This window comes from Sarcophilus harrisii, chromosome 4 (assembly GCF_902635505.1).
Source record: "Sarcophilus harrisii chromosome 4, mSarHar1.11, whole genome shotgun sequence".
Lineage (NCBI taxonomy): Eukaryota > Metazoa > Chordata > Mammalia > Dasyuromorphia > Dasyuridae > Sarcophilus > Sarcophilus harrisii.
Genome location: NC_045429.1, coordinates 96,124,933 through 96,139,742, shown reverse-complemented (window position 1 = coordinate 96,139,742; position 14,810 = coordinate 96,124,933). Strand labels below are relative to the sequence as shown.

General features: G+C 44.1%; 1 protein-coding gene across 2 annotated transcripts in view; it reads left to right on the top strand.

Annotated features, from left to right (window-relative positions):
* Positions 1-1,182: 1,182 nt before the first annotated feature.
* KDM5B (lysine demethylase 5B) overlaps positions 1,183-14,810 on the top strand; it is a 64,257-nt gene continuing 50,629 nt past the window's right edge. For both annotated transcript variants that reach the window (XM_031937152.1, XM_031937151.1), the window contains exon 1: positions 1,183-1,845. In XM_031937152.1, the coding sequence (XP_031793012.1) occupies positions 1,198-1,845 (648 nt within the window). In that variant the 5' untranslated portion in view covers positions 1,183-1,197. The remainder of the gene's footprint in view (positions 1,846-14,810) is intronic.

Below are 14,810 nucleotides of genomic sequence, written 5' to 3'. Positions count from 1 at the left end.
CCCCTGCGGGTGCGCAGGGCCTCTGCCCCCTCGGTGCCCAGGGACTCTGCTCCCCTCGGTGCCAGGGCCTCTGCCCCCTCGGTGCGCAGGGCCTCTGCTCCCCTCGGTGCCAGGGCCTCTGCCCCCTCGGTGCCCAGGGCCTCTGCCCCCTCGGTGCCCAGGGCCTCTGCCCCCTCGGTGCCCAGGGCCTCTGCTCCCCTCGGTGCCAGGGCCTCTGCCCCCTCGGTGCGCAGGGCCTCTGCCCCCTCGGTGCCCAGGGCCTCTGCTCCCCTCGGTGCCAGGGCCTCTGCCCCCTCGGTGCCCAGGGCCTCTGCTCCCCTCGGTGCCAGGGCCTCTGCTCCCCTCGGTGCCCAGGGCCTCTGCCCCCTCGGTGCCAGGGCCTCTGCCCCCTCGGTGCGCAGGGCCTCTGCTCCCCTCGGTGCCAGGGCCTCTGCCCCCTCGGTGCCCAGGGCCTCTGCCCCCTCGGTGCCCAGGGCCTCTGCCCCCTCGGTGCCCAGGGCCTCTGCCCCCTCGGTGCCCAGGGCCTCTGCCCCCTCGGTGCCCAGGGCCTCTGCTCCCCTCGGTGCCAGGGCCTCTGCTCCCCTCGGTGCCCAGGGCCTCTGCCCCCTCGGTGCCAGGGCCTCTGCCCCCTCGGTGCCCTCTGCCTCCGCCGCTTTTAGGACAGCTCTCCTCAGACCTCCTCCGGGGAAGTCTCCCCGTGCTTGGGGAGCGGGTCCCGGCTCTCGGGCCGATGCGGCTTCGTGGTCTCCAGCCTGACCCCCCCGCGCTGAGCCGGCTTTTAGCCGGTGTGGCTCCCGGGCGAGCTACGGCTCTGCGGCCCCACACTCGGGGGCCCCTGTCGCGGCAGTCCCGCGGACCTCCGAGGCCCACGAGAGGAAAGGGGGGCCGCCTAACTTCGTCCCCTTATTCTCCGTGCAAGGAGCCACTTTCCAGGGACCGACGCCTCCGCAAACGCGGCCCGGGCACTTGAGGGGTGGCTCCCGGAGCCCTCCGAGTGCGGGGAGAGTTCCCAAATCTGACTTGAGACCAGCCATGCTCCGGGGGGAGTGGGGCTTCTCCCTCCCACCCCCCTCGGACAGGCCCTACAAGACCCCCCCATCCCGGGGCAGCTCCCCGCTGAAAGGGCACGGGCCCCCTAGTCATGGGGTGCCCTCCTCCTTCCCGTCCCTCGGGGAGAGAGAAGCCCGGTAAGGGGGGATGACAGGCGCGCCCCCTCCCCCTCCCCCGCAACAGCCGCCCACTCCATCCTCCTGTGGCCCCGCCCTTCTGGGACGGAAGGAGGCGGGGTCGCTCAGCTCATTGGGGGAGGTGGGGATGCCGTGGGACTCCTTTCTCTCTCCGTGGCGGCGGAAGCGCACGGCGGTTAGGCGCAGAACCGGCGACGACGGCGGCAGCGGCGGCGGCGGTGGCGTCGTCGTCGTAGTCGTCGGCGGCGTCGGAGGCGGCTTTAGCCGAGCCGGAGGTGCTGCTGCTGCTGCTGCGTGCTGGGATCGGCGTCGCCGGTGTCGCTGCCGCTGCTGCTGCTGCTGCCCGAGGGTCGCGCTCGCCGGCGGTCGCGCCCGTCGCTGCCGTCCCGATCCCGGGCCCCGGCGCCCCGCCGCCCCCGGCCCCGCGCCGCCCCCGCCGATGGAGTCGGCCGTGGCGCCGCCCCCGGCGGGCCCCCGACCGGCGCCTCCCGGCGTCGCCGCCGCCGCCGGCCCGGGCCCGCTGGGCGAGTTCTTGCCCCCGCCCGAGTGCCCGGTGTTCGAGCCGAGCTGGGAGGAGTTCGCCGACCCGTTCGCCTTCATCCACAAGATCCGGCCCATCGCCGAGCAGACTGGCATCTGCAAGGTGCGGCCGCCCCCGGTGAGTGACCCGGAGTGCGCGAGGGCAGGCCCGGGAGGGCTGCGCGGAGGCGGCGGCGGAGCCCCCGTCCGCCCTGGGCCGGTGGCGGGGAGCGGGGGGCGGGCGGCCGGCCTCCGGCAGCCGCGGGGGGTGCGTGGGCGCGCGTGTGCCGGGGGTGTGAGCGGCGGGGCCGGGGCGGGTCTGGGGGCGCACTGGTGGGGAGTCGGGGCGAGGAGCAAAGTTTTCAATATGGCGGCGGGAGCCCCTGGTCCTTTGTGTGGCGGCGGCGGCGGCGGCGGTCCCGGGGCGGCCCTCACCTGGGCGCCCCACCCCGCCCCGGGCCCCGGCTCGGGCCCGGACCCCCCGACTGCCCCCGGCTCCGCCCGGGGCCCTGCGGCGGGGAGGGGGCCCGGCCCCGCGTGTGCGTGCGCGTGTGTTTATGTGTGTGCGTGTGTAGACGGCTGTGTGTTGGGGGGGACGGACTCCGTGAGCCCCCATTCCTCCTCCCAGTTTTGGGCCCTTGTGGCCGCAGCTGCGCCTCTGTTTTCTAGAGATCCGTCTCTGGCGACATCAAAGAGAAGGGCCCCCCTCATCTACATTCATCTTCCTCCTCCGAGGAAGGGGGGCCCTAAATGTGAGGGGGACCCCGCCCTGACTGGGAGTGGGAGACTCAAACATCGGGCCTAACGGCCTCAACGTCCAGTGAGGACGGCCTGAAGCCCCCGGAAGGGCCGGGCGCACCCCTCCCCCCACGGGGGTCCCCCTCCCCCCCGGCGGGGGGGGGGCAGACAAAGTTATCCCAGAGCGGCGGTTGGAGGGGCTGGGACCGTTGGGGGAGGGAGACCAACTGCCCTTCTTGCGGTTGTGGAGAGTCGTGTCCCCTCCCCCTCCCCGGGCCCTCCCCGAAGCGGCCGATCCCAAACCGGAGGCTGAGGGAGAATCGGCTTTGTTTTGTTTATTTCTCACCCCCACCCATCCTCCACCCTCTGCGCCCCTTCCCAACCAAAGCTCAGCTCTTTGTAATGACGTCTTTGAGCAGGAGGGTCTCCGCTCTCTCCTCGCCTTGGTCCCTCCCTCTTTCCGCCTGGCACTCTGCTTTGAAAAGATGTTTATTAGGAGGGGGGGAGGTTAGTGGTCATTGACTGTGCCCGAGACCTGGAAAATCGGCCGCCATCCTCCCCCGGCCTCCAAGGCCAAAATGAAGCCGTCGCCACATTGGGCAGAGTCGCACTTGGCCAAGTTTTAAAGCGAGGTGGAAATACCTGTCGTGGGCGCCCCCTGCCCTCCCCCGCCCCCGCTTTCTGGCTGGCCCAGGCCCACTTGAGTTGGGTGCACAGTGCAGAAAGCGGGGTCTGTGCTCCCGAGCGGGCCAGAAGGGTTCTGTGCGCCCTAGTCGCAGGGCCAGGGCCCAGGACAAAACCCTCTCGTGGAAGTCATTGTTTTAATTCCTCAGGAGAAAACAGACAGAGGCTCATTGCTGTTTTAGCTCTCACACTATGAGAAACTAGAATGGAAAGGGGAGTGTGCGTTGTGCGCTTCTCTTAGGAGTCTTGGAAGCTGCTCACTTGGGCAAGTCTTTGGGGCCCAGAGATGGGAGAGGCAGGGGAGAGACCTAATGAGAGGAGGCTGGATTCCTGGGTGTCGTCCTCCATGTTGGCATTGTGGTACACTATGGCTGGGGGAAGCAGCCCTCTATTTTTGCCTTTCCTTTTTGGTCTCTCTAGGCTCTGAGCCTCAGAGATAGGGTTCTTGAGTTTGGTCTGGCTACTTCTCTCCCTCACTTGACTTACATGTAAATGGAAAGTTTAGCAGAATAAAGTAATCTGAGTGCCTTTTCCTACCCTTCCTGTGAGACAGACATGATGGCCACCATTTTGTACAGAGAGGAATACAGCCTGAGGAGAAGGTATAAAGAGACACAAATAATGTATAAATGTAAGCCAACCCTCTCTTGGAACCCATCTTGGCGCTGAGAGGGCTTGCCTCCCTCTTTGTTTAACAAACTGCAGTGCCAAGTTGAAAGTTGGTATTTGTTGTGAATTTGTTAAATCGAGCCACAGAGTGGGAATATGTCCAGAAGTTGTAGTTCTTGAAGAGAGGGGTCTTGTTGGAACAAAGGTTTCTTGAGAAATGTTAAGTCTTTGTTTCAGAAAAAGAAGTGATTCATTAGGAAAGCATAACTGAACAAGTGGTTTCATGTAGTTGAAATAGAAAACAAAATCTGTTTTCAGATACTTCAATAGGTGATATATTAGTCTATAGAAGACATGAGTATTTTAAAATAAAGTAGTGATGTTGAAAGTGTAGGCTGTAATATTGTTATTTACACCTTTTGGGAGGGATGAAGAAAGGAAAAGAAAATAAAAAGCATTTAAATGATTTTTATTACCTTCAGTACCTCAAATCAGTGGGATTGTGTAATCTATTACCATAAATTACTAGGAAGGGGTTTTGAGCTAGATATGTGGGAACTTTGTAGTGGTAAGTTTTTTTTTTTAGTTATCACTGGGTTGTTATTCTGAAATATATATGAAAATAAACTGTATAGATAGATTTGATTGGTTTTTAATAGTATGTGCCCATCTTTAGATTGTACAAGTTAAAAAAGAAAATAGCTTTTAAATCAAACATAACAGTGTGAAAAACAGTGTGAAACCATTTTATTTTCGGTGTTGAGTATTATAGTTTTCATTCAAATAGTTTTATAAAAAGAAAATTGTATATCTGTTACCTCCCTAGTTTTTTTACACTAAAGGATTGTTTTTTCATTGTCATGTTTGTATTTGTAGATTTTTTTTTTTTTTTAACTAATCTGGACACTATTAAATAATGCATGATTGAGTCTTATTAATATGCCAGTTTATTGATGTTTAAACTAAATAAGCTGAAGATTTTTTAAATTCTTCCTTCAAATTGGTTATTTTGGCTACATAATCAGATATTTTATCCAGTGAACATAGTAGCCTTAACCTGAAGGGGGGTGTGTGTCTTTTTTTTCCCTTTGTAGTACATTCCACATTGTAGTTGTAGCAAGGGAGAAAAACCTAGTAAGTTTATGAGAATTTAAATTTGCACCCCAAATCCAAGATATGAAAATTCTGCCTCAAGCCTATGCCCATGTTTTTAGATTTTTATCTGCGTGTAGCAAAGATGTATAATATAAAATACATGTGAGATTGGATCCTTAAGGGGAGTAGAATGCTATTATTTGTAGACTTGGCATTTTAATTTGTGTAGACTTTAACTTGTATTTTACTTTGCTTTTCAGAAAAAGGCATTGTTTTGGACTTTTGTGGACCATTTCCTCCAATTTTCTAAGGGAGGGGGGAGAGAAGCTCAATTTGTGATCCTTTATCCTGGGGTTGATTTGTAAATGCATGTACATAGTTGAATGAATTTTGCCTAACTCCTGTGCTTATGGTGATACGTGCTTTTAATTCAGGTTAAAAAAGATTTTTAAAATCTTTACTACTTCATTTATATTTGACCACCAATTTCTGTCTTTGAATGTTCTTGTACTAGAGTTAGCCCAGCACTTAGAAGGTGCTTATTGTGGCTTCACATTTACATTTGGTTAAATTTGACTTTACTGATGATAATTGGTCTTTGAGTCGCAATAATATCCTTTAGAACTGTTAGTAAATTACTAGAGATTGATAATGAGTGGAGTCAGAGTCCTTATCCTAAAAAAGAGCTCTCCTCTCATATTTAGATGATTATTGATAAAGTATAAAATGTCAACCAACACATTGGTCAAATAACTAAAAACTAAAATTTGCAAACTTATTTAAGAGAGTTCTATGCTAAAAGCTAGGGCTTTTGAATTGCTTCTTTGTTTTTAGACACTGATGTAGGACTTACTGGACTGATTTTTTTAAATTACAGAAAATTATTAATCCTTAGCGTCACTTGTTCCTTGTTTCTTAATTGGGTTTAAAGTATTTTCTTTTTGTTCAATAGAATACTTCCAGTTGAGTAGTTGATTAACTCCTCAAGGCCTCTGTCATCTCTATTGATGGTTTTTGAGGCCATTAAATTTGGAATTTTCCAGATTTATTATTCCCAGACACAAATTTGCTACTCATAAAACTTCCTTCCAAAAAAAAGGGGGCAAAAAAATGTATTCACTGTAAACTGCAATTTCTTTAAATTGAACTTGACTCATTTCCTATAATGAGATCTTGTGCAGAACTTGCAACCTTTGATTGTCCTCTTAATTAGACCACTTACTTTAAGGTTGTTTAGAGAAAAGGAATCATTTTGGGAGAGGCAAAGCCACAAAAATGAAAATGCTAATTGGGTTTCTTTTATTTTATATTCCCTATAGTCTTAATGTCATCTAATAGATTGCCTGCAGAACCATTCTGAGTTGGATGAGAAGGTGGTATTTGTGCTTGCATAAAGTATAGGACATGGGGTTCTGGTTCATTCTTTTGTCTAGTAGGATTGCTTGATTTAAGATACTATGGTAATCAAGGGCAGTTTTTCTTCCTGGGGACTAGATGTAGATGTTTTCTGGAGACAGATTTGGTTTTGTCAAATGAAGCCCATAGAGTGGCCCTATAGATAGGGCCTATAAACTAGGCTAGATTTTTTTTTTTTTAAGCAAGTAGGTCTAAGTAGGTGATTAACTAAATTCAAATGTAATGTTGAAGATACCTGTGACAGATAGTTTTTGTGCTTTGAATTTCAGATTAGTAGAAGGCAGTGTAGATGGCGAGCTGATGAAAGGACTCTTGACTAGAAACTTGCTGTTTTTAACTTCCTGGCAATGTGGAAGTACGGGAGAGGAATGTGGTTATTGGGCTATCTGATAGTTAACTGGCTTTGCTTCTGTTGTTGAATCACAGCCAAGTTTTCCAAGACCCCATTTGGGGTTTTCTTGGCAAAGATACCGAAATGGCCCAGTTCATTTTACAAATGAAAAACTGAGGCAGACAGGTGACTTGCCCGGACACACAGGTAGGTAGTATATGTTTGAGATCATTTGAAGATATCTTCCCAAGCCCAGCCCTAATGCTCTACCCACTTTGCTACCTAGCTGCTTCTATACTGTGTAGAAAGAGAAGTTTTGAGACTTTAGACAAGAGAAGAATTGAGACTTTAATCTTTATCTAGTGGGTGAAGGACATTTGGATGGGGAGAAATTGTGCCTTATTTTTTGTGTTACTACCGTATCCATTGTCTTTATCTTTAGAGAAAGGTCAGAGTGTTCAGAACAGTTGGTGGTGGACCGTCCATGTTAGCAAAGTATTGTAGGGTAGCATGTCATTCTGACTGGAGGGAAATTCTCTTAATGGAAATTGGCATGGTATGTTTGTTCTTGCCTGTTCCTCTCCTCATCTTATCAGCTTTGGGATTATCCAGGTTTCTCTTTGCTGGAGTGTTTCTTTGATAGCTTCTGGCCAGGTCAACCTACAGTCATAATTTAAATAGAGCTGGATGTTAAAGATAATAGTGGAATATTTAAAAATGGAATAACCCTAACCCTAACCCTAACCCTCAAGATTTTCTCCTGCACATTCTATATTAGGTCCTATCAACAAGCACTTTTCAATAATTTAATCTGTATGAAGCATTGTGCAAAGTGCTAGGGATACAAAGAAAAGCAAAACAAAAACAAAAAACAAATTCCTGCTTTCAAGGAATTTACAGACTAGGCTAATGGAGGAGACAACATGCAAAGAACTGTGTACAACAAGTTATCTAAATCCACACATATGTATATGATTATGTGCATATTTGTTTATGTATAGATATATATGATAAATTGAATTTGAGGTAATTTTAGAGGGAAAGGATTAAGATTGGGGAGGATTAGAGTTTTTTGCAGAAAGTGAGACTTGAGCTGATACTTGAAGAAAGCTAGGATCAGAAATGAAGTCTCATCATGAGGAATAACCAACGACTAGGCAGGAGATATAACTACTTTCCCCCAAATACACTTCACTTCAGTAAACTTCAGAGGCTTCCTCTTGCCACTAGGATAAAAAACAAACTCCTCTGCTTGCTATTCAAAACCCTTTCACCATCTGGCCTACCTTCTCAGCCTTAATTATGGTTATCCCTTCCCTTTTCTACACTCAGTGGTCCAGTCAAAAGCTGACTTTTTTCTTACACATAATTCCATCTCCTGTTATCTACTATTTTTGCACTGCTTCTTGTCCCCGCTTGGAATATCTACCCTCCACACTTCTGCTTTTTAAAAATCCCTAGTTTTCTTTAAGACTAACCTCAAGCACCCCCTTCTACATGATGAAGCCTTAGTCGATTCCTTCTCTCTTCTAGTGCCTTCTTTCCTAAAGTGGATTATATATGCTTATATACTCCAGCATCTTGAGGACATGAACTGCTGATTCATTTTTGGCTTTGTGTCACATGGTAGGTGATTAAATACTTGTTAATCTACCTGGAAATAATCTAAGGAAATGTTAACGATTCTTGATTGCTTTCTGGACAGCTTTTGAGTTTTGGTAAGTTCCCTTCTCCTCTCTCCCCCACCCCCCCAATGTGCATACAATAATCTATAATGACTTAGTTGCAGATTTTAATATTTTTTTCCCCACTACTTAAAAGATTCAATTTTGAATTCATAGAATTTTTGAATTGGTTATAAACTTTTAGATCATATAGCCCAGTCTTCCTCTTTTTAACTGAAGCCCATATTGGTTAAATGACTTGCATGAGGCCACATGGATTTAGGTACTGGGCTGAGATTTGAACCCAGTTCTTTACAACTCTGTTTAGAGACTGTTAGCATTTTATTGATGGGAAATTTAGGCATGAGGCCCTTTATTGATTGAATTGGAATTACAAGCTCTTGAAGAACCTTGATTTTATTTCTTTTACTTTGTTGCTTTTGTCATATTGCAGTATTTTTTTTAAGGTTTTAATCTCATAAACCAGTGATTTAAAACAAACAACCCAAACTTGTAGCAATTGAGGAATCCCTAGCTAGTTAGGGTAAGTGGGGAATGCCAGATTTTTAAAAGCAGATGAGGGTCTTGTTTTTTCCTGTTAATTCCAGTATTACCTTGGATCAAGCTTCCTTCATCTGCAAATAAGGATCAGGCACTAACGAGGGCTGCTTGTCCTAATTAGTTAATTGGTGATGTGAGAGGGATTAAGAACCAAAGCCTGACTTTTTGTGTATTCCTGAGAGTTGATGATAGTTTGAGAATTTTTTTGAACTGAGGTATACCAAGTCTAGTGGTCTTAAAGAATGTTTTTGTTCTTTAAAACACAAAAAGTTCTGTCAATGAAACACACAAGAGAACTGAGGGAAGGGCAACAGTTTTAATTTGAAAGTAGAAGCAACAGGATAAGGTAAGTTAGAGTTTTACTCTAAAATTTATTATAGTGTTTTGGGGAGAGGAGAAAAGTTTTGTTATTTGTGCCTAGTGAAAGATTTTGGTATAAATTGGGTAATGGATAGTTTTTAATTGCTTTTTTTTTCATGCTTAGTCTGATATGGATAGATTTTGTAGAAGCAGTCTTACCCCCCTGAAAAATCCCTCCTATACTACTTCTGAAAGTTGTGTTTCATTTACTTTTATTAGTTGAACCCAATTTTGAAATGGGAGGAAAAGACAAGGTCATATTGGATATAAAAGTTATACAACTTTTATGTCTTGAAAAAGTACTTAGTAGAGTTCATTAAGTACACTTTGTATTCTTGTCCACATACCTGGTTTGATTATCTGGTAAGAACTGCCTTGCACAACCACTAAAAAGTTGGCCTGAGTAAATCTGAATCTTTACATTTTCAGTTTCTTTTGAGTATGAAGAGGCCTCCTCAGTATCTTATAGGACAGAACCTGTTGACTTGATAAGCACCTTCGGATGAAGGACTCTGAACTTTGAGTATAAAAAGCCTTGGTTCAAATTTCAATTCTACCTACAAGTAGTGATTTTTAGACAAGTTCCTTTTTTGAACCTATCCCATGTAAAGTGAGGGCAAAACCCCCTAAAAAGCTTGCTATTAACCTTCCTTTCCTCGGGCCATAGTCTGTTTTACACAGTTTTTTGTTGTCTCCCATTAGACTGAACTTTCCTGAAGAGCAGGGGCAGTTTTGCTTTCAGCTCTCAGCCCAGAACAGGCAGAGTATTGAACTAAGTGATCTTTAAATCCTGTTAACCCCCAGTTCAATTCATTAAACATTCATTAAGGACTTGGTTGCTGAGTATTGGGGATACAGGAAATAATGGAAATAGTGCCTGTTCTTAAAGGGCTTTGATTCTGTGGGGGAAATAGGTATAGGGTGAATAAATGAAGTCAGTCTGGAAAGATAAGTAGGAGACATTGATGGAAGAGGGAGCCAGCCACTCAATTGAGGCTCCATGACCTATGTTTTAGGAATGTTTTCATCTGGGGGAAAATGGATTTGCACAGAAGAGAAATTAGGAGCAAGGGGACCAGAAGAGACCTTGTGAATTTCTGAAGAGCAAGCACTGGCTTTTTTGCCTTTTTGTATACCCAGCGTTTAGCACAGACTCTCTGGTGCTAATTAAAATGTTTACTGACTAGTGACTGTTGATCAGGAGGCCTTAGGATGTTAGAAGTACTTGATCAAAGATAATGGCCACATGAATGGGAAGAGAGAAGCAGAGTCAATGCTACACTTTAAGTGATTGGATATAGAGGAGAAAAAGTCTACTGTTGAACTTGGTTCATTGAGTAGAGGGAAAAGATGAGGAGTTGCATTTCTGGTATCAGTGCATAGAATGTTGGGCTGAGTCAGGAAGATTTGAGTTTAAATCCCGCCTCACTTAATTTTCTCTTATGACCCTAGAAAATCACTTAAACTTTGTTTGTCTCAAGTTTCTTCAACTTTAAAATGAGTATAATAATAGCATCTACCTCACAGGGTGGTTGAGATAATCAAATGAAATACTTTTAAAGAACTTAATAACATAGCACTTGGCACACAGTAGGATGTTTAGGATTCCCTTCTCTTCTTTCTTCCCTATGTGACATTTAGGTAAGAGATTTTGTAGGCAGGTTGGTGATACATGTGATCCCTAGGAAATAGTTATTCAGTTTTCACTTAAGTGTCAGTCTGGGGAACCAATCACTTCAGAAAGCAAGTTTACTTCTCTTGACTGGGAAGTTTTTTCTTGCTCATAGCCTAAATCTCTTTGCTCCGAGCTTTGTAATCCATAGGACGTCCCTTCTAGATTTGACTTTAGTGAGTTTTTTCTCCCCTAAATTAATGGAAGTCTTTGGATCAGAAAAATACCTCTTTTTAGACATCCTAAACACTAATAGGAAATTAATTTTTTATACTCTTGGCGGCATACTGTGCTTTAACCAGGACTAGACAAGTAAATCCAAATTTTGATTGCCAACTTTTCTTTTGATATGTGGTCTTAGGTAGAGAAAAAAATTAGGGAAAAACTGCTTGCCACTTTTTTTTGACCCAAGCTATTTTAGGCAGTATCTTAAGTACTTTGAGCTCTTTAAAATGGTGGTGCTGGGTATAGAGGTAGTGAGATACAGTGGATTTTTTTGAGTACTAGCTTTGGACTTGGGATCTGGGTTCAAAATCCAGCTCTGATGTTTATTACCTATATGACTTTGGTGTCAAGTCTCTCTGGGCTTCAGTTTTATCTTCTGCAAAATGAGAGTGTGAGATTGTAGTCGACTTAAGGAATTCCTTCCATTTCTAGATCTAAGATCCTAATTGTTTAGAGGGTTTTGTTTTTCTGACATTGTTTAAATTTACCTCTGCCTCTTTAACCCATTGCTACTGATTCTACTTTCCTGGGACCAAACAGACTAGGTCAATTTCCTCTAGTTTGACAATGCTTATTAAGCTACTTGAAGATAGTTATCAGGTCTTCATGACCTGTCTTTTATTCAGGTTTAAACATCCTGGTTCTTACAGTAGATCTCAGGAGATGGTTCTCAGTGCCCTTCACCATTCTGTTCTTCCCTGGACATTTACCTTATCTGTGTCCTTTTTAAACCTACAGCTCTTAATGATATTCTCATGTGAACAGAATACAAAGGGGCAATCAATTATTTCCTTATGATAGGAAACATTGCTTCTCAAAGCAGCCCAAGCTTGCCATAGTCTTTGACTTCCTGTTAGCTTATTGAGTTAGCTTTTTAGTACACCAATAACTGCCAGAAGTTTCTCAGAAGGACTGATACTTCCCTTCACATAGCCTTCCTGTAGCTAATACCCAACTTGGTGTGTGTGTGTGTGTGTGTGTGTGTATTTTGTTGTTGTTGTATATTCCATGTTTTGGTCTCCTTGCCTTTGTACAGATTTTTCTATATGCTTGTAAAATATTCTCTTATCTTGGTTCTTCAGTGGTCATCTTTAGGATGTCTCCTGTGAGAAGCTTTTCTGGAATCTCTATGCTATTGATGTTGTCTTTCCTTAGCTTGCCTGTCTTGTGGCCACTATTTTGCGTAGATAATGATTTCCTTGAGGATAAGAATTGTTAGTGGCTGGCATATAATACTTTGCACACAATAGTCAGTAAACACCTTTGACTGGTGACAATGAAAGATGATTTTTCTATGGTGTAGTTTGGCTCTAATGCCTAGAGGTTTGTCTTGTTGATATGTTGGGATGTTTTGAACAGAAAATTGTTGCAAGATTTAAGTTGAAGTCACTTTCCATTGAGACACTTAAGTTGAGGGAATGCCAAAGGAGGGGAGGAGTGGACTTTGAGAATGGGAGGAGAGGGGATTGTCTTAATTGGATTCCTAGTAGTGACAATTGTGTTTCTGGCTTACTCATCCTTTCTCTCCCTCTTCCCTTTTCCCTGCTTTTTCCCTGTGTTGAATGTGTCAGCAGCTTTTTTTTTTTTTTTTTTTTTTTTGCTGAGGCAATTGGGGTTAAGTGACTTGCCCTAGCATCACACAGCTAAAAAGTATCAAGTGACTTGAGACCAGATTTGAACTCAGATTCTCATGATTTCAGAGCTGGTTCTCTATCTGCTGCCTGAACTAGCTGCCCTTACCTCCCCATCCCCTACTTAAACCTTACTTAAATACTTAGGAAATATACCTATTTATTTATATATTATCTTTCTCACTAGCACTTTCAAGATAGGATCTCTCAATAATACATATATATATATATTTGGTACATACATATATACTTCTATATGTGTGTGTCCTGGTATGGTACCTTGAATATGTTTGTTGAATTATTAAATTTGATCTGCCATTTTGGATACTCCTCATTCTTGGTGGGAGAAGTATTTTGCATTTTGGTTCAGAACTTTAGAATGATTTTGCAATATTGGAACTGTTACTAATTTAATAATAAGGAAATTGGGGCATTAGTGTGGCTTAGGCAGTTATGCCAGGCTTTTATTTCCAGTATATTTTAGTTAACTTAAGCCTCAGATGTAAAGAATTTTGTTCTATTGAGCTAATTGTATTTGTCTATACCTTTGAGAGTTTCAGTATTTCATAGATATTGGGTCTTGTGGTAATGATTTCTTAATTCATTACATGACCTACATAACCCTCCTGACTTTAAAATCGGGGAACTACTGTACTCTTGAATTTGTAGTCTTTAAACCTGAGAATTTAACATGAGTTCATGTTAATGTGTTATCCTATTAGGCTCAGTCTTTTTTGTGTTTGATGGTCATATAATTAATTTGGATTAAGATCTGTGCAGCACAAATTACAAAGTTAATAATATAGAAAAAGGCATACAGCAACACACAGACCTCAAATATGTCATTAGGATTGTGGTTAAACTTAAATCTACTACTGATCATAGTTTTTGTCTGTCATCTCATAGCTCTTCAAACTGGAGGACTAATTTTAAGACTTGGTTAAAATTATAAGGTGTTGAGTGAATTGGACTGGATATTTGTCTCATGTTAAATAATTAGATGATTTGACAGTGATAGAATAAATGCAGTTCCCTAGTAGTGTTTTCAAATTTGAACATTAGTCACATTTCCATTTTACTATCACTTTAGAATAAACTACTATATATGTATATTTGTAATCATAATATAATTCTCTTGGCAATAATGACAGATTTATAGAGGTCAAGAGTTGATATCTCTGATTATTTAACTAATTTTGTCTGAAGCATTAATCTCTCCAAACATCTATGACAATTTATGGAATAGTTGGGGTTTTTTTGGGTATGGATGCATGGCCATTTAATGCTGTTCTCTTAAGGTTAGTAGAAATACTTGGGTTTGTCTCTCTCCATTCCCTGCCCCCTTTCAATTCAGTAGTGATCACTTGCTTGTTTGAAAAAAAAAAAAAAAAGGCCAAATACAGTAATGATTCAGTGAATTTCATTTAGCCTCTGAGCCTTAGATTGGGATTCCCATAATAGTTTTTAATCTGAATGCATTAACTGATGGGCAGTTGAATCCCACTTATTCAACCAATACAGAATTTGCCCTTGCCCTGGTTTGGAATGTCTATAAGACATATAATGTCTTATATGGAATGTCTTCTCTATTCTTATCAGCCTCCTATTTTTAGGCAGGACGGGTTTTACAGATCTGATAAAATAAGAATGTATGTTGGATATTTTTTGGTTTAATTCTCCCGATAGTTTTGGGAATTGCTAAAAACCTGTGCTGGTAGAGTTAATTTCGTCACAAAAAAACATTTCCTATGCTTCTAGGACCATACATTCTAATTCGGGGGTCCTCAAATTACTGCCCGCGGGCCAAATGCAGCAGCTGAGGACGATTATCCCCCTCACCCAGGGCTATGAAATTTATTTAAAGGCCCACAAAACAGGGTTTTTGTTTTTACTATAGTCCGGCCCTCTTAACAGTCTGAGGGACAGTGAACTGGCCCCCTATTTTAAAAGTTTGAGGACCCCTGTTAATTGAATAGTTCCTGTGTCTTCCTCTTTGTCCTGTAAATGTTCTTCGGGTATAATTTATCTTTTTCCAACAGACATTGAGTTAAATATTTAGAAAATACATTGTAAAATTTCTTCAAATTAAAATCCCTTTTTAAGAATGCAACTTTCACT